This window comes from Crassostrea angulata, chromosome 7, assembly GCF_025612915.1.
Source record: "Crassostrea angulata isolate pt1a10 chromosome 7, ASM2561291v2, whole genome shotgun sequence".
In the NCBI taxonomy this organism is placed as follows: Eukaryota; Metazoa; Mollusca; class Bivalvia; order Ostreida; family Ostreidae; genus Magallana; species Magallana angulata.
Window position 1 is genome coordinate 32,029,747 of NC_069117.1, and position 20,891 is coordinate 32,050,637.

Consider the following 20,891-nt stretch of genomic DNA (forward strand, 5'->3'; position numbering starts at 1 on the left):
TAATTATTTCAAACCAGCTTAATTTTTTGGTGGATTGTATTGAATTAAAACTTATTGCATTAGTTTATATAATTTCAAGAGACCACATAATAAAATAGAAATGGATTAAGATAATGGTTCATGTAAGATCATGCTCATCCGGTAGAATCTGTTTAATCAACTTTAAAGGTAAAAAATAAGCCGGATAATTTTTTATAAATTTTATCTACACTACAGTTAACGAAAATAATCATGGTTATTTCAAAAGAATTAAAAATAAATCAGGTTAGCTCGAATTTTCAGGTCCATTCAAATTGTCAGTTACATGTAATTGATATGGATGTCATTTCATGATAATGTTCTACCACAAAGTACATGGCAATATAATAAATTCACACACAAAATCTCGTCTTATCCACCCATCTTCTTTTCGTCATCGACTTGACGTTCTCATTGATCAAAGAGGACGTCATTTGGAGTACATTTTTAAAAATTGTTTTGTTATTTTTTATAAACAGGTTTAATTTGTAAACAAATGTATGAATTTTTGTGAAATTTGCTGAGTAAAAATTATACACATAAATTAAAATGCATTCATTTTTTTGTTTGATAGATTTGATCATAAGTTATTCAAATGTAAATGGACTCAGTTATTATGGGACACCCTGTATATTGCTATTGTAAATATTCGATGGAAACGTTCTGTTTGAATGCTGCTGGTGCCTAAGTAAAATACATGTAATTGCAAAAGATTCGTTAAATCAATCTTTTATTGACGGGTTCCCCAAACAAAAAGCATTTGTATATACCGTCTCTTGTTTGACTTATTATTCTCAAGATATGGGACCTCTTCCAAAAAGTCTATAGTAAAATTTATATATAGCACAATAAACAAGCTCCTCTCAAAGCGGCAGACAGCCAAACATATCATGCTGAGAGCTTCTTCCTGACTGCAGTAGAAGATGGCAAAAATTCCTATGAACGCTTCTTGCTTTATTTATGATTTGGAGTCAATGTAAATCTCTCTCTCTCTCTCTCTCTCTCTCTCTCTCTCTCTCTCTCTCTCTCTCTCTCTCTCTCTCTCTCTCTCTCTCTCTCTCTCTCTCTCTCTCTCTCTCTCTCCAACCTGTTCCTTATAGAACTAGCGCGTCTGCATTTTTACATGTATCGTAATTAATAACTCTTTAATCAATTACTGTTTTTATCATTGTCTTTTTATTGTTAATATGTAGGTCTTTGATTGAAAATTAACTAGTGTCTGTTATGAAAAAAAATCTTAAGAAAAATGTTATCTCTTTTACGAATATTTACGGACGACGTAACAAACATACGATTGAGTCATCGACTCCGAGAGGGGAAAAGAGAGAGGGAAAAAAATATCGATCGTACACAATAAGAAAGAGTATGTCTCGATCGTACAGAATGAAAGATTTAGGAGAGAGTATTTAGTAATCATTTCTTAACTGCATCTATTTGGCTTACCAATTTAAACGGCTAAGTTAACATTTCTTAATGTTCAACATTTTATTTATTTACTCCGTTTGCCATTTCCTCTTTGTGAATTGAAAATATTAGGTTTGATCCACTAAACGTGGAAACGATTTCTATAGTAAACACATTCAACTACTAATTATCTTTGGGGAGAACACGTTCTGCTTTTTCATTGATTTGTGTTACAGCTTCAGTATGGAATGTAAACTGCTGTGCGATTGATCAATAGACTTCCATGGCAGCAACATCATCCTCATGCATTTCATTAATACTTTTAACGTCATCCCCTTATTTGCACATGGAATGCAACACCGCATCTTCATCAATGGATTAACGAATCTAATTAATAATTAAAAAGTGATCCTGTAGCATACTTTATTGTAGCAAGTATGCGCGCCGATCCAACATTATTGCAGATATTTCTGCGTTATTAAATCTTTAATCTTGAGTGCTTATCTTCCAAAGAAGTGTATCAAATGAGACATTGGTTTAAAATGAACAACGGAACTATCAAATAAAATGCAATAGCAATAATAAGATTGTAACCACAGCATCAGCATCAAATACACACAAGTTTAGACGGATCAATCTTTTTTTCGTATTGATTTTCTGGGTGACTGCCAACAGTTTCAGACAGAGAATAGGAAGAAGACGGAATCGGGAGGAATTATAAGCATCTTGAAAAAAGGTAAATCTTTTATCTCATTCATCAATTATTGAGTAACTTTTTGTTTCTAGTAATGCTTAAGAGAATTAAATTTGATCTTCTCATATTATGGGAGACTGTTGTAGTTAAATCGATGATTTTTTTTCTTCAAATTAACAAAAATAGCACGTAAACAAGCCCTTTTCATATTTTAAAAACTTCTGAGCTATAAAGCAAGTCTATCAAATGCCTTTATTTCAAAGATTTGATTTTGAAAAATTCAAGTCACCCAATTGTGCCTTACAGGAATCTTTAGACCGTTATTCTCAACACATTCTGATTTAATTTAAGTAGTTTGTACCGTATACTTGATTAGGTGCTCTTGTTCACGAAAAGTTGAAGAAATAATCAAAGTACTGAAGTACTGTCGGGAGATGATTTTATTGATTAGTATCAATTTTAAAATCAACGATATGTTATTTTGCCTGGCAAGTAGTTTATCATCTGTATTTGAATTACGCACATTTTTATAATATGATTTCTCGAACTTTTCCGACAAGAATTTCGAGAAACCCCATATGAATCATGTTGTGTAATATTTAAAGATAGAATTAATTCCATCAAACTGTGTATCAGTAATCGAAATGTTTCTAAAAATTGTACACGTTTGGATCCAAGCAATATTGAACTTGAATCTCGTTCAACTAGACGCTCGGCTGTCTCCATTAATCTCCGACTACCAATAGAGACTATCTGCTTGTCGGAGATTTATGGAGATAGCCGAGCGTCTGGTTGAACGAGACTATATTGAACTCTGGCGTAGGAAAACATACAACTACAAAACAGTTAAATTGTTCATACTTTATAAAAACTGACTATTTTCAAGGTATCTATAAATACGTTTCTTTTGAAAAACAATGGTACAGCATACAGTACACCGAATTTATCTATTGTTTTCAAGATCTACGTCTTGTCAGCGGTGATGACTTGTGCTTAGGTCCAAACACTGTTTCACTTTCGGTTTGCCAGAGTAACTGCATAGGAGAGTTGATTAAAATCAACTCCCAAAAATTGAATTATTTTTTATATATAAAAGAAACAATCGAGCTTTAAGGGATAAATGTGTTACAAGGTAACACAAAGTCATCAGGTACATGTTGGAGAAATATCGATTCCATACAATCTGCATGTTCTATGGCTTATTAGCTAGAACATTTACAAAAAAAAAGTTTTATCATATCTAATACATGTATCTAAACAAATGTACATGTAATATTAGAGTACTCACTGTGGAATCAAGGAACATGGAGAAATGACAAAATCGATTCCGTATCATTGAATCAAGAAAGAAATATTAAGTTTTATACAGATGACTCCATTTCTTTGACAATAATCAGATTCGATGAGAGAATTTTAAAACCCTGAACAGTTTCTCATTACATCCTAAAATCAGAGTTTTATGATTTTTCCCTTTTTCATGCCTCTTAAATTTACTTACTATTTCAAGTGTCAAACCTAGTACATATATATATTCATTTTGTATAAAAAAAAACTTCGGTCTGACAGAATATTCCAATTGAAGTCAATGCATATAGTAAATTCAGTTTTAACATCTCCGATATAATAGTATTTTTAAATTTGAGTACGTAGTTTATAAGGATTAACACTTCAATCACCAAAATTACTCAATACACACACACACACACACTCTCTCTCTCTCTCTCTCTCTCTCTCTCTCTCTCTCTCTCTCTCTCTCTCTCTCTCTCTGAGATAAACAAATTGAGACTTCCTCATTCCCGATATTTATGTTAAAACACCCATAAAACTAAAAAAAAAAGAAAATACGTTAAAACATTAACATGTTCCTTAACTTCTTTTTCAGATGTTAAAATCAATAACTCTGGAGAATTTTGTGCATTTCAAAGACAGAACTGTTATTGATTTTGATACAACTCCAAGGGTGAAACAGAGTAAAGCAAGTTTGCATAAAGAGGCAACTTCTTCAAATACATGTGAAAATAAAAAGCAAAGGCGTGATGCTGAAAAAGAAGTGGCTTCGGGTTGGAACACTTTAAATATTTTTGTAGGTGCTAATTTCTGTGGGAAAAGTACCGTTATAGAATTAATACGACGTTGCATGACAGATGAAATAAATGTATCAGTAACTAATTCTTTTGATAATAACTTATTTGCGTATGTGTTCTGTCAATTCAATTTGTCTCCATATGATGAAGTTATTTCTGGATTTATAAAAGAACCTGTAAATGATGTGATGTACAAAGTTTTCGTTTATACAGACAAAAATGACACTTTTCTTCTCTCGAAATCGTCAGAAAGTATTGCAACCTACAACGGTTTGGTTCACGGAGCAGATGATATGCAGACAATACATTCAATTGCAGCAAAGGAAGGTGTTAATATTACCCAACTTCTTCATTTGATAAAATCTTCAAATCCTCAAAAAGATTGTTTACCAGAGGAACCAAGCTGGAAAACCATCGAAAACAAATATGTGTCTACACTACCACTAAGAGGCATTGGAATGGTACAGTGGACAAGAAGTGAGAAAATCAAGAAGGAATACAAGGAAAGCAACTACAAGATGGCATGTGAACGAGCAGAAGTTATATCGACTTTGTTGTCGGAGGACCATAGAGATGATGTTGATGAACAGTTAGAGGGGGAAATATTTCGATTTATTACATACCCAGAAATATTTAAATTCATAAAAAAAGATGGACTATTGTATGTTCAACATAACGAATCAAAATTCCCATTGCTGAAGACATCTGAAGGGATTTTAGAGGCAAAATTGACCTCTTTACTCTTAGCACACAAACACATTCAGACACTTTGTTTAGAAGATCCTGATCGAGGGATGCACCCTCAAATGATTGAACGATTAAAGACAATGATGTACATGCACGTAACATCATACAAGAAGACAATTATTGTTGTGACGCATAGTCCGTATTTTATTGACACCATTACCATCGACAAAACGCATGTTTTCTTTCGAAAGAAAACAGCCTCAAACAGTTACGAATGTTCGGTTAAAAATGCTGGGAAAAATAAGGAACTCTCCAAAGTGTCTGACATTGAAACACTGAGAACGTTGTTGTTTTCAACCAAAGTTTTATTAGTGGAAGGCCCAATAGACAAGGAGGTTGTGCAAGGTATTTTTACCCAATACAAATGCAATTTGTTAGAGAGGGGAGTGATCGGAATGAATGAGCTTTATAAGGATATAACCACATCTCAAATTATTCCGGTCGGCGGCTGTGAAAATACAAAGAAAATACAATCATTTTGCTATTTTATCAATCTTCCATGCTTATGCTTATGGGATCTAGACAAAGTTGTAAAATTTGATAAACAAACATGTAAAATACAAGACTTTTTGGAGATAGGTAATGTTAATAAAGATAAGTTAAAAGCAAAATACTTTGATAAAGAACTTTCATACCTCATTGGTTGTGATGAAGATTTCGAAACAATTTCAACATCATTAGAGCAACGAAAAATGTTTGTATGGAGACATGGTACTGTGGAAGATGCGATTTTAAGCTCTAGGAATCGTTATGAAGAAATTTGCTCATCCATTAACTGCCCCTCATTGACTAACAAAAGCCTAAAGAAAAAACTGAAAGAACGACTTGATGAAGAAGAAAGGAGAACGTTTTATAGTCAGCTGATGGAAGTCTCTGAAATACAACGATTTATAAGATTTATGGAGAAGGAAGAAAACGAAAGGTTCAATAACTAACTATAGTACACGTACACTACTAAAAAAAAATATGGTAATCTGAAAATTAAAAGCGTGAAATTTGGTTATACACAATTTTTTTAGACTGTCAGTGATATGTATAGTGTTTCTGGTTTAAATGTTTTAAAACCAAAACTTTTCGATGGATTCTACAAACGCTTGCATCTCACTACTAGTGAAAATGTGTTTATAATAACTATGTTCTATATGTTCAAGTTTATAACATATAAAAAGACAGAATTTAACAGTACGATTAAATAATTGATACAGCAAGTTTAAGAACTAATCAATATTTATATATGTTCGTACTTAATGCAATTAGTGCAGTTTTGTATTTTGAAAATACCTTTGAGTTTATATAAAATTGTTAAAGCCGTGCATGTATTGTAACCATATTCTAGTCTGTCCCAAGTTATTGCTTCCGTTACTTTTTGGTGGTTTTAAATGAAAATAAACACACTTGTCCATTAAGAACAAATGAAATCGATGAAAAGGGGAAATTCAAGATTTCTTCATTCATAAATCATCTGTTTATACCCAGAGAAACTCAAAAGAACGAAAAATAATTACTTACGGAAATTTATAATGGGAAATACATGGCTCAACATTAAGGCACGTCCGTCTAGAAAAAGTTTGTCCGGGCTAGTAAACATTGCACAATGGTAGTCTGACTGGTCGTGTTAAAATTTCACTCAATGGGTCATTCAAGCAAACTTAGTGTAATATGTTTGTACAACGTAATTTTTAGCCAAAAACTACAAGTTAAACAAGAGGCCCATGGGCCACAAATCGCTCACCTGAACAATAGTTCTTTATCATATTTTATTTCGAAAAGGTTTATTATGAAGTGAACTTTGAATAAATATTGTACAACTCATATATTTCAAGATTTTGCCATATATTAAACAATACATAAAAAGAAGAATTTTTTTATCTTTTGCATGTTTTATTCTTAGTTATTTTAACATCAAATGAGACTGAATTTCAAGTTCTAAAATACCTATATGCAGTAAAAAAAAAATTCCAATTTCACTGAAAAAATTGAAAAATATTCGTTAAATAATTAAAAGATGATATTGGCATCTGTTTTGTATTTCAATCATTAAAACCTTCTTTATCGATTCATCAAATAAAAATATTGCAGGTGTGACGAGGACATTAGGCGTGTTAGATTTTGCATTTTCAGCGATCATCTGTCTTAAAGACTAAACTCAAAAAACATGGAAAGTCTATATATAGTTGATAAAGTTTATCAATGATTCCTACTTTCTTTCCCATAACCTTTTTTTTTATCTTTTGTTCCTTTATGTTTCCACTGTGTGTTTGTGAATCCAAACTTCGTTAGAACTAAGATCCACACCTTCTTGAAGTTGTTTGAATTTATGATCGTTGATCCCGATCACTTGGATCCCGATATATGTGAGAATTGATGTCGGGATCGAAATTCCAAAAAAAACAAAAAAACTAGTCGATAAACATATTTCCAGATAAAAAAACTATGATTAACTTATCATGGAAATTTCTTGTTTTTATTTTTGAATACTTCTTTTAATATAAAATGATTTAAACAATTTAGAATCTGCACTATCTTCGAATGACTGCATAGTAATCTCACAAACTGTACACAGCCACGCAGACCGTACATAGCCAGTCTAAGTACGGATAGACTGGCAATGCTTGTCTGATATGCGCGACATTCGTTCAATATAGACAGAGGGCCAGTCTAGTCTAAGGAAAGTCACTCGGCACACCTCCTTGATTATGTATCTATTCAACAAAAACGATCGGCAGACCTCGGTAGTTTTCTAGGCATTAAAGAAAGAATCGAGCAAGTGGAAAGTTTTTACGACAACTGATCGGTTGATTATCTATTTTTTTATATTTAACTTCGGTTTCTCGGGGGAAAAAGGAAAATGATGCATCGAAAGCTAAAAGCAGAGCAGAAACAAAGAAAAAATATGAAAAGAGAGTTTTATTCCAATGGAAAGATTAGATGGGGGTTGAGTTCTAGAGCTCCAGGAAAAAATGAAGTGGTTTTTCCATCAAGTTATCAAACAGATATGGCATGTCGCCGATTTATTGAGTATATCTACACATGATAACCAGCAGCTCATTCTCCATGGTTTTAAAAATGCAAGAGTTCTGTCTGTAATGTTTGATGGTGCTACGGATACATCTGTGTCTAAAAATGAAATTTTTAAGGGGCATGGTCACGATTTTGGTCAAATTCTTTTTTTATATTTTTATTCTTTACACTGCTTTAGAAATGCATTTCTAATGATCAAATAAAATTTAAGAGTCATTCATAGAGTTATAAGCAAGATACAGGGCTCAATTTTTTTTAATGTAAACAATGCTCGTGCCCTGTTTTTGTTGACATAGGTTCAGTATACCAGTAAAAAAGCTTTTTCCAGCTTATTTGTCTATCTTTTTATTTATTTAAAGCGTAGATTAACAGTTCCTAACGTTTAACACATTCGTTTTAGGTTTAAAACTGACATTTTCACTTTAACGTTCAAAATGTAAACAAACGCTTTGTTTACATAGCAAAAAAATTTCAAGCTCTGTAACTCGCTTATAAATCAACAAATGACACTCAATTTCCGGTTGCCTATTAAAAATGCCTTCCTGAAGCATTGACACAAATATTTACATACGCAAAGAGGCAGTAGAACATGCACATGCAGAAGGTGTTTTAGCAGCAACTGAATCAGCCATGAATAAAGTTGATGAAGGCTGAAATTGAAAGGAGCGTTTATAGTTGCTACTGGTTAAAATGGAGCTAGCGTTTACCTCGGGAAAAGGCACAGTGTAACAAAGCTTTTGAAAGATGAAGTACCTCATCTGTTTGCTATGCATTGTATCTGCCATAGTTTGAAATTGAATGCAATGACGGACAGGAATGCAAATATATTTGCTGATCTTAGAAGTGTACTGTTGAATTTACACACATAATACCACTACAGTGCTAAAGCTTTGAGAGAATTGCAGATGTTCACAGAGGCTATATCTGAGTTAAAGCCAGTGAATCCAGAGGGGACATGGTGGATGCCCCACCAAAGCAACTGCTTGGATGTTCTTTTGCGACAGTACTTGGTGTTTGGCAATCACTTTGAAAACACTGTTGAGGGCATATTGGGTCTGTTGATGTTCAAAGCAGAGCAAAATTTATCATAAAGCACCTAAAGGGCTACAACCTTTTAAACCACATGTACTTCTTAAAAGATGCCCTTGCTGTTCTTAAATCGATCTCTCGATCTCTCTCTCTCTTAAGTTCCAGAAGGACATTTAAATGTTGCCCGATGCAGTGGAGGCACTGGAGACAGCCGCTTTGCAGTGTAAAAAACTGTTGAGTTTTCTAGACAATGTTGATCAAGAAAACATATTCAAGGGAGTTAAACTCTATGCCCCTTCTTCCACACCTGAACAGTTAAAGAGAAAACAGAATGGCCTGATTCAATCAGTCATATACTAGGTAAACAAGTTGGAGATATATATTCAGATCATTTGCTCATAGACATGAATTTTTTCTTTCCAATAAATCTCCCTGAAATAGATGCTGCTTGGGCAATGATATGGAGAGGAAATAAATACCTTGTGTAAGTTCTATATGCTGCAGTATTAAATAGGATGAACTTCAATATACTGCAACTGGAGCAGGTATAATGACCAGGTCTCAAAGTGCACATGAAAGAGAGAATGATGGAATTGGAGTGCAAGAGTTGTACAAGAGATTATTCTGTGATCCCAACCTGGTAGATACTTTCAAGAACATACTTACTTGTGTTGAAATTGTCCTATGTATTCCAGTGCTATTTGCGAAGGTGGGTTTTCAGCAAGAGCAAGAATTAAATCTGATTGGAGGGCCAGTCTAAATGAAGACATGCTCAATTGCTTGAGAGCTATTTCAATAGGGTGTTGCTAAAACGCGGAACGGAAAACGGAACGGAACGGAAAACGGAAAATCTTATCTAATGTTATTTACTTGATAGATTTGTTAATCATGCTAAACACATAATACTTTTAATTTTTAATTTTTTTTTAAAGATAAGCAGTACTGGATTATTTATTCAAGAATAATATTTCCTCAAAATTAACAGTACATGCATTGACCACTATATTCTGTCCCAAAATATCCTCGATTTACATTTTGCTGAATAACTCTATACCTCAGGGTTCAAGCATTTCCTTTCAGTAGCATGAACAATTCTCATTATTCCTTCTTTAAAACGTCGATCCTGAGGCTCTAGCTCATCGGCTGGTTTCAATACATGGCTAAAAATAAAGAAGTCTACAGGGTTTTGCATTTCAACAGACCCGAATGATAACGTTGAAAAATTGTGCAAGGTCTTCTGAGTGACTTCCAAATAAAGAAAAGGTGTCAACATTTCCCATTATAACCCTCCGTAAGAAATCTGTTTTCGATCCTGTGAAGTTTTCCGATTAAAAATGATTATGTGTCAATGAAGTTTTCTTGGATATTTCTCGTTTCATCAATTTCGATTGCATCTTTTACAGGAGCCGGTTGTATCAACGGTTCATTAAATTTAATGTGTTACTAAGCCTAATAAATCATTAAATTCTAAACAAATCATTACTTAATAAACACATTAAAGGTTGTTGTACAAAACCGTTATTAAAGGTTTGTTAGTTAATGCAGCATTAAAATATGAATGAGTCATTAAAGCTTTCTTATTCTTTAAACATTACCCATAATGCTATGTTCGTCAACTTCCGGGGCGTCTGCTTTCTTTGTAAACATTCTGGCAAGATGACAGACGCCGACGTCCAAACAAAGTCATGTAGAAACAAGGGGGGGGGGGGGGGGAATTTTGATACAAGTGAAATTTAACTATTTGCTGACTTGGTGGAATAAAATATCGACATAATTAACATCATTTGTGTGGGTTATTTAACTGTTCAATATATTTATTGCAGTTTGCATGCAATTATTTCATGTTTGGAATAAATATAGCCGTACATGTATGTAGCATCCCGTTTCACGGTCCACTTACGATGTTGCTATTTATAAGTCTGGTATCACTATGTTTAATTATTCTATCTTTTTTAGTTTAAAAGATGAAAATTAATTAAATAGAAATCTTTCTAAATTCTAGGTACGATATCACTCAATAAATTTATATATAGAACAGTTATTTATCAAATTTTGGTTGACTATTAGAAATGCCTTACTGTAGTATTGTAATATTAAAAACGGGGGAAAATTGACCAAAATCGTGACATTACCCCTTCAATAAATTTCTATAAGTAGTAAAAGTAGTATTTGAAAAAAACCCCGTAAAACTACATGTATTCAGAAATGACTATAAATAACAACAATATTGTATAAGTTAAAATTCTTAGTATACCTAACAAGCGGGAAAATATATCGCGATACAACACACGAAACAAGGATCAGTTTAATGTTCCTTAGTGCAGGTTAGATTTACTTTAAAAATCATTTGTACCCAATGCTGTCAATCAATGGAATTTACTAAATATAGAAGCCAGAACAGCCACCTTAAACAATTTATTTGCAAACATATGCCTTAAGTTACGAAACCCCTTATTTATATTTCTTTTGGCAAACGCTGTACCAACATTATTCATAAAGCTGAGACATAACTGTGTATTAAACTATGATCTTTGTAAACGTAATATTATAAATAATCCGTTGTGTTTATGTGGTAAAACAGAAGATATGTATCATTTCTTTTTTTCTTGTAAGAAATACTATAGAGCGAGAAACAACATGTTTGATCAATTGTTTATGTTCGATTTAGTCAATATTGATACTACTTACTTTTATATGGCAACAACAACCTACCTTTACATATTAACAAAAGTTTTTCTGCTTCTGTACAAAAGTTTATAGACGAATCCTTGAGATTTAAATAATATTTCTTTGTGTATATCTATATTATATTCTCTATTGTTCTATATTCATATGCATGACAACTATTGTTATATTTAAGGAGAGGAATTTGTAAGTTGTTAAAACTTGTTTCTGATCCTTTTGTTTAATCAATAAAATATGCTCAAAACAAAACAATATTCTTTCAAGTCTTCGGGCTTTATTGGATTTGATCACGCTCCGACCAAAATTATCACCTCATAATACTCAAAGAATGCTTCCTTATTCCTTAATGAATTATATAACTGATAGGCTTAGTAAAGAAAACCGGCAAATCTTCGTTCTTAGCATCTGTCATTGTGATCATTTATACAAAGGTGGATAACTTTAATAATTCGGCATCACTTTTTTTGTAAACAATATCAAAGTGTAAACAAAATCAAAGTGTAAATTGATAAAGACAAGTAGGAATATTTGAAAAAAGGCAGAGTTCCATTTTTTGAGTGACAAGTTAAACCAATATTCTTCAGTGTCAGCAGTAGAAATTTCTATAGGATCCGCCACCAAAATGACGACATATGTGACGTAATCAAGTTAAACAAAGGGTAGCTAGCCCTTGTTGTTGCTTGACAGAGGCTATTACAGTATACATGTATGCAGAGGCTTATGGCAAACTTGAAGTAAGTTTATTTGTCAGTGATGTACCTGAAACTCTGTAGAGAGAGCTTGTGATCTCTTGGTTTTGGGGCCGATGATTGGATCAATCATATCCACAATTTGCTTTATGGATTCTTTACTGAACCGATATCTCCTCCGAATTTCCCCTTCACACATATTGTCGAGGTAAAAACGTTCCCGAAAAACTCTGTCGGCTCTTTTTCGTCCTAATTGATGAAACATCACGTTGGCCGCCATTGTTACTTAGCGTTATTAAGCTTTAATGAAGCCCCATTGGCATCATTAAAATGTGAGAATTTAATGAAGTTTTAATTAACCGATTCGTTCATTAAAACTTTGATACAACGGAAATTAATGACTCATTAAATTTATGGAGTTTAATAATGCTTTAATAAACCATTAAATATTGATACAACCGGCTCCAGGTATGTGTATTTTTTTTAAATCGTCCAAATGTAATGCATGAATATTTAGAGATCGACAGACTATAGTCCCAACTTATAATCGGAAAATCAAACCAGGCAACGCCCAACTTATAATCGGAAAATCAAACCAGGCAACGTCTAGAGCTCTCTATTCGGAACATATGTATATCCCCTGTGAATGTGTTCGGAATGTTTTCTTTATCGTTGCTAAGTATGTAAGAGGTGCTCGAATGAAAGTTTACGAGACTTCACCGAGATTTGTTAAGTTCATGTGAAATTTCCAGCGGAAGTATAAGTGTTCGGATGATATTCTCAAAATACGTAAGTACTGGTCGTTTTTCATATCATATCCTACTTTAATTTAGGGCGCGTCTTTTAACCACAATGAACCACAATGAACCGCAATGAACCACAATGAAACCACGATGAACCACAATGAAACCACAATGAACCTAAATTAACTTAATTGGGGTGAGAATTAGTCTTTAAAAGGTAAATAATTCCTTTCAATTTTGATTCTACCTATTTGACGGCAGATTATATGTCAAAGAATTTTAAAATGCTGTAAAAATTGTATTCTTTATTTGGCACATGCTCAAACCTTATACCTCAATATTTTATCTATCTCATTCAATTGTACAAAACAACTTTTATACACATGTAGATAGATGTTTAAAAGAAAAAATTAATAAATACAAGGTAAATTTTGATTTTTGATATAATCATGACCTTATTGTTATTTCGAGCTTATATATGATTAGATCGGCTCTCGTAATGGATTATCTGTTTAATTTTAAAGTAATCAGTCGTTTCCCATAAACTCTAGATTATTTGATCACCTGATGAAAAAATTTAAATATGTACAAGGTAAATTTTACAGCATATATAAAATGTGGACAATATGGCTGCATTTTGTAACCCCCCCCCCCCTCCCTCCTTCAGAATGGGGAATTTCGCATTACGTGTGAATACTATGACCGCTTCTGTATAAAAATGCGTTTAATATTTAAATTAAGAAAAACTGAGAAATTGAAGACTATTTTGATATGCTTTCATTCCAGATTTTAGAATTGATTTCCAATTGTTTTAGTTGGAATTTGTAAAAATATATATAAATTTTCATTATCCACCACAAAAACCTTTGTTATGCAACAGAGAAGTGTTGTTGCTATGGCAAATTAAGTTGCCTTAAAAAATCACACAGAAATTCTTACTTTTTGAAAAGTCCATAGCAACGGCAGTTATATTTAGAAAATTTCAGATTTTTTTCAAGTGTCATTAAAGTTAAGGACATACTTTATTTTTCTCACCATTTGATTTTATATAATTATTCATTATAAGTTAATAATATCTATTTAAAGATGCCTAAAAATATTATAATTTTCCTTATTTTTAAGCTTGTTACCATAGCAACGGTTCTCAATTTTCATATTAAATTTTTTAATTGCACAATCATAATAGTGTTTACCAAAAAATACAAGATTTGCACTTTTTATTCAAATTTGATGAAGAAAACAGATTTTAAAATTTCTGTTTAGTAACCATGGAAACGCTCTAAATATATGCGTTTCTCCATGAATTTTTTTCTTTCTTTTGAAAAATGACAACTATTTTTAATAATATATTCTACCCTGAAAACCCCAAGTTCTGCACATTACTCACAATATGTTCTCAAATAAGCATTAAAATGCCATTTTTACATCTTTACCCTCGGTTACCATGGCAACGGGACCACATAGCAACAAACGAATGGTGTTAGGCTTTTTTACTCACCAAAGTCTATCAAATAGTCAAGTTTGAAGAAAATCCGTGACTATGCGTGGCCACCGAATTTTGATTCTTACATAGAATTGATCTTAATAGGTCTAGAGTTATGTTGGATTTTGTACGTCCAAGTAAAATATACAATGAAATCAAACATTTCTTTCCTCGGCATGTTAAGGACACTCAAAGAAACAAAAACCTAAATGCATTTTAATTATGAAAACGACAATTACCGCAAATAAAATTACCTTTTACATAGATATCATGTAAAATTTTGCGCTGTAATTAATATACAGCATGTCTTTTTCGCAATAGAAAAATTGGAAGTAAAACGAACGATCACTAGGCGTTTTACATTGAGAAATAGCTGCAGACATATTAAATAAATACAATTTTATTCCTATTTTTTGTACTAAACTGAATTTGTATTCTATCACAAAAATCATTAGAGATCTTATATGTATATAAAAACTCTATATATAGTTTTGGTTATGATCTTCAATCTAACATGTGCAATTGTCGTTTTTTATGATCGTCTGATTATTGAACTGATTTTCTAATTGTGAGTTACAGAAATTATAGCTAAATGTAGAGAATTCGTATTTATAGATAAACGCTCGTGCATTAGTTGTTAATGGCTCAGGAAAAGCAGACGTTCTTGAATTAAAACGTTTTAGCATTTCTACATTAACCTGCGCACCACGTATACCAGCATAAAATTTAAACGTTTTTGAAAAAAATGTGGTGCTGTTTCGCAAATATTTTAACTATTCCGCAAATATCATAGCATGAAAATTCCGCAAATATTACATTCAAAATAGTTGTAAACGTGCAAAAATCCTAATACAGACAAATATCAACCCATTTCTAATTATTTTTGCTGAAGTATATTATGATCTTCGCTGCCGGTACTCATGATCACCTCATTTATTTCATGAATGATAGAAGTTTTGAATAGGAACATGTTTCTTCAGTTTGAAAAAGAAATCTACACTCTATGATGTGATGTTATTTATCACACAAAAATTGCAGTAGTCCAGCACCTCTCTGTAAATATTTTTCTATCAACCCGTTTATACATGAAATCCTTGAATACAGGTTAGTATCTTTGAAAATGTAACTTTAAATCTTGATATTCAGGTTATAATCGAACAAATATTTCTAAAAATAAAGTTTGATTATGACCGATAAATAGGTATATTTTGATTGTGACCAATCGACATTATTTTCCGGTACTTGATACATGTATTTAAAAATGTAGAGGAGGCGATGTTGTTTGGTATGGGGCTATAGTTGGCAAAGGGGCGAGTTTTCTGAAGTTCCTTCTGTATTCGCCCATCATGTTCACCGAAAAGCAGTTAACTCTCTCCCAAGCCATATATAATGCGATGTTTATGCTTGGGAGGAAGGAGGTGGGTCGGATGGTTACATTAAAGAACGCAGTGGATGACAAAACTCAGTAGATATCTGACTAACAAACTATTTAGTGTTTCCTTATATAGAGATAACGAGTATTTTTAAGTTTCTATAATATAAGGACAACACATTCAAGCTATAGGAATACCTCACAGATATGACCATCTAAATACGGAAATGAAAAAAAAATATATCTGCTGTATTTTTCAAGTTTCAAATGTCAGCAATGTGTGTCTATATGTGTGTATATAAACTGTAATTTAAGAGAGAGAGAGAGAGAGAGAGAGAGAGAGAGAGAGAGAGAGAGAGAGAGAGAGATCCCCAATTAACAACAAGGTGTATCGTATATCCCGTCCCCTCTCTAATTTGGGAACCCCCCCCCCCCTAATACATATTGGGAGGCTTTATTACACCTGCTGTCATTTAACTGGCCGTGTATACATGAGAGCTACTGTTGGCGTATGTATACCAATATTATCTAGTCTGTACATTAGTTTGGAATTTTCTATTCCTCTCCACCTATAAATTGGACGAGTATGTGAATATACGTGTTTGGATTTGAATTGTTAATTAAAGAATAAATTCAAAGTTCAGGCACGTCGTATGATCGTTTTAAAAGTGAGGAAGGGGGGGGGGGGGCAGATTCATCAAAAAAATCTTAACAAGTAAATAAGAAAAAAAGGCAGAAAAAAGGCAGTTTTCCTATATATCTTAAAACCGTAAAAAGGGAGGATAGCGTAGTGTTCCTTTAACTTCATTTCCTCAATTTTTTACAAGTTCCCCCAAAAAGTGAAGGGGGGGGGGTAGGCCAACGCCATGAAAATTCATTTTTTTATATGAATATTAAAGAAAAATGTTTGATGCGAGTATAAGTAGGAGGGGGGGAGGCGCCCAATCCCCCCACCCCACCCCATGCTACGTACATGAAGTTAACCATATACTAACAAATCTGTAGTGGATTGTTTTATATGAAAAAAAACAGTTTACAAATTCCAGTAGAACTCTCGCTATGATAGCGTTATTTGAAAGTCCCTATAGTTTACAACTATAAAAGAAATGGATGGTACAATCTTTAGTTATCAAACAAATCTAGATGACAATTTTTTTGGAATTTCGATTCGTACATACTTTTATTCCCTTTTCTGATCTAGATTCTATGGACATTGGTAATATTGAGAGTTGATCCCTTCTGTTCGTTTGGGGGTTTTTTTCTCTATAAAATAGAATGCGTTTATTAGTATCATTGCACTGCACATCTTAAGCACGCAAATTTAATCCAAAGATGACAGTATTGGAAATTTTTAAAAATTATATTATTTAAACAGTTCATCAGACGTTTTCAAATGTCATGTAAAGTGACTGATTTCAAAAAACCAATACGATAACTTAGCTAATTATATTAAGCTATAGCTAATTAATTAATAACATTATATATTTGTAATTAAATCAAAATTTACCTTTTACATGTACATGCATATAGATATTTTTTTTATTCATGCTTTACACATTTATAATAAACCACCATCTTAGCGTTACATGCACTAAAATAATTGAATTATGAACGTGTGTACCTGAACATACATATAAATCATTCACTGAATGCATTAATTCTGTAACATAACATGCCGTCAGAAATTTTTGAGGTATATTATGGATACACGCGACGTTCCTCATTTTAAGATAATTTTCCTTGATATAACATTTCTTCCTTATTCGCATTTAAACCAGCTGTTAATGCTAAAAATTCAGAGTGCATTATACCAGGCCATTTTTGGAGTAAGATTTTTTGATTTTGTCTTTTAATAGCATGCAAAAATGCAATTGAATGCTTATTGATAATGTAGTAGTATACATTTTCAACAGAAACTATATGTTCATATAGAAAAATATCAAATAACATCCAATGTAAATTTGGAATAACAGAAATGGGAATCTTCACATTGCGGAGATAGGAAAAAATTGAAAATAATTGCTAATAGGTCGCATCTTACCTTAAATTAATTTTATACCTTTTAAAAAACATTTATCACCTTAATAAAGTTCATTGTGGTTTCATTGTGGTTCATTGTGGTTTCATTGTGGTTCATTGCAGTTCATTGTGGTTCATTGCGGTTCATTGTGGTTAAAAGACACGCCGTTAATTTATGTTAAAACATGAACATATTTTAAGATGTATGTCTTATTCCACCATCTAGCGGTTATTTATATTAAACGATAATATTTAGAACAGAGTTGTCGTTCGTGTTCAACCACGAGTAGAGTAGTTGAAAATATAAACATTGGGTTGCTTAATAAAATCATAGCCATGTTTGATGCTTGTGGTGTGCAATACCATGTTTTTAGAAAAATAATGGGTGTCTGTTTTGCACAAAAACATAGTATATCGAGCCATTTTCAAGGAACATTCAGCATAAAATAGTATAGCCTGTTTCACCATTGATGCTATTACAAGGTCAGGCGCGGATCGAAAATTAATCCTATGGGGGGATCTCTACTAAAGCATGTTAATTGTTGCAACAGCAGACAAAAACTATTTTTTTGTATTGTCACATTTATTTCTAGAACACCAATTAACGAAGACAAAGTTTGAAATCAATAAACCTCTAGATTTTATATTTGATTACAAATACCTAAATTCCAAGAAATAGAATTTATGTAATATTGTTGATCTGGCTAGGGTTGATTGAAAAACATAAAACATGGTTGTGTGTATATTTACAATAATGCTGTAATAAACACGAGGCATGATTTTTACTGCGAAACTGAAAAGGTCAAATAAAACCACGTGGCCTAAAATTTAAATGACAAAAACATTCGCAGGGGTGTGTATATATCTGCAGGAATGAACAACTGCCAAGTAATACAAACGTAAACAAAATTGCATTGCTAAATATACTAGTTTCATTAAGTACCGAGTATTTTAATGTATTTTTATCGATGTGTTCACTCGTACGGTTTTTTCATCCTAGTGATACTGTATCGCCTATATGATTTAAGGGTGTTGTTTACTCAGGGATTGAGTTCTCAAATTCAGATTCTTATAAAGTTCAATGTCATGAGTAAAATTTGTTCTAAACACAAAAAGTATTTATGAAATGAATTATTAATGACATAACATTCGATATTTCTGCTATATTTTTTAATTAGGTTCAAACAAAAATAGACTTTTAGCCAAACAGAGGAAATTCGGATTAAATTTTGCAGATTTTGTTTTCCGCTAAATCATTTTTGGCAGTACTCCAGTATAATAAGTTAAGATTTTATATTTTAGTCTTTATAATTTTGCTTATTTTCTGTTGGTTTTACTTCACTTTTTCAATAAAATAATCGTATGGCACGAATTACAAAAATATTTAAAAATGCTTAAAAACGATAAAAGACATCATATCTCAAAATTTTGATCATTGACCTCATGAAAATTCCATACCAGCAGAGAAAGGTCAATATACTTAGTTTAATACTATTAATGTTTTAGCATTATCATCATTCAGTTTTTTGTTATATTGAATCAAAAATGGGTAGTAATTTTAAAACTGATAGAGGAAATTCGGACTAGAATATCTATAAAAATAGTGAATGAAAACTTAATGCTTTGTATCTATTTAATGTCACTACCATTCATAAACTGTATTTCATTTGTTAAAGAGTTAAGCAATTTGTATTATTTTCACAATTAAGAAAATCTCAATCATAGTGTAACATTTTTATGGATTTTTCTTAAATTTTCAAAAAATATTAAATGGCCATTAACTCAAAAAGTAGGTCATTGACCTACTTTTTTGAAAGTGAAGAATAACACTACCATGTAAGGTCTATAACACACAATAGTTGGTTTTTCATTATCATCAGTGGAATTTATTTTCATTCTGAGTAAACGTCATCCTTAAGATCGTATTGAACACCGAAAATTCAATGTTGATGTACATCATATTTGAAATATAAAAATACTTATAAAACACATGAAACACTTTAACTAAGTGCCTACGTTACGCTGATATGCCAGCAATACCATACAAGAAAAATAAGTAAAAAGTTACAACTTATTTACTTGTTTAATCATGTTAATATTTCACAATTCGTATGCATTTCGTACTCAGCTAACGCCAATTGAATATAATCCTACATGTATATTTGATAGACACTTATAAGAATATCAAAAAGGCAGCCACATGTTGATAATCATTCATTAGATATGAGTACATGATACAAAGTAAATCGTTTCTGGCCAGTCTATACCCTTTTAAAGCGATAAGGCCATTGCAAGTTTTTTCTTTGTTTAGCGTCCACGCAAAACTCAAACACCTGTCTTTCTATCAGGAAAAAACCCCACAAACCTTAGAAAAAACACAACTTTAAAGGTTCAACAAAATAAAATGTGTTATATATTTTAATTTGAAGTATATTTTCTTCATTTTGTAACAAAATTACAAAAATAACAAATACCTACTATATGATTTCCTTTTTGAATGTTTTTATATTTGATTTCTGATCCGGATTTAAAAATGCGATCCTGACACTACTGGCTCTAAAAACCCCTGTCCGTATGAAAATCGCCTGTCTTCCCCTGTCACCCCCTGTGTTTTCACTGTCATCCCCTGTACATCCCCTGTGTGCCAATGTACAGAGCCCCTGTATACCCTGTCATCCCCTGTGCGCCCCTGTACACAACCCCTGTGTGCCACTGTAAGCCCCTGTCACCCCCTGTACGCCCCTGTCATCCCCTGTAAGCCACTGTCTGCCCCTGTGCATGCCCTTGACATCCCCTGTACGGTCTTTATCTGCTCGCTAAGTAGATAAATAGCTTTTAATTAATTCGGATTTTTAAAAATTTATATACATGTATAGCATTTATGTTTTAGAAGGTGTTTGTTT

At 32.4% G+C, this 20,891-nt stretch overlaps 1 protein-coding gene across 1 annotated transcript; it reads left to right on the forward strand.

The window, feature by feature from the left end:
• The first annotated feature begins 1,780 nt into the window (after positions 1-1,780).
• LOC128192388 (uncharacterized) lies at positions 1,781-6,798 on the forward strand. The gene is made up of 2 exons (XM_052865016.1): positions 1,781-2,158; positions 3,999-6,798. The coding sequence occupies exon 2, from the start codon at positions 3,999-4,001 to the stop codon at positions 5,880-5,882; it is 1,884 nt and encodes a 627-aa protein (XP_052720976.1). The 5' UTR covers positions 1,781-2,158; the 3' UTR covers positions 5,883-6,798.
• Positions 6,799-20,891: the final 14,093 nt, after the last annotated feature.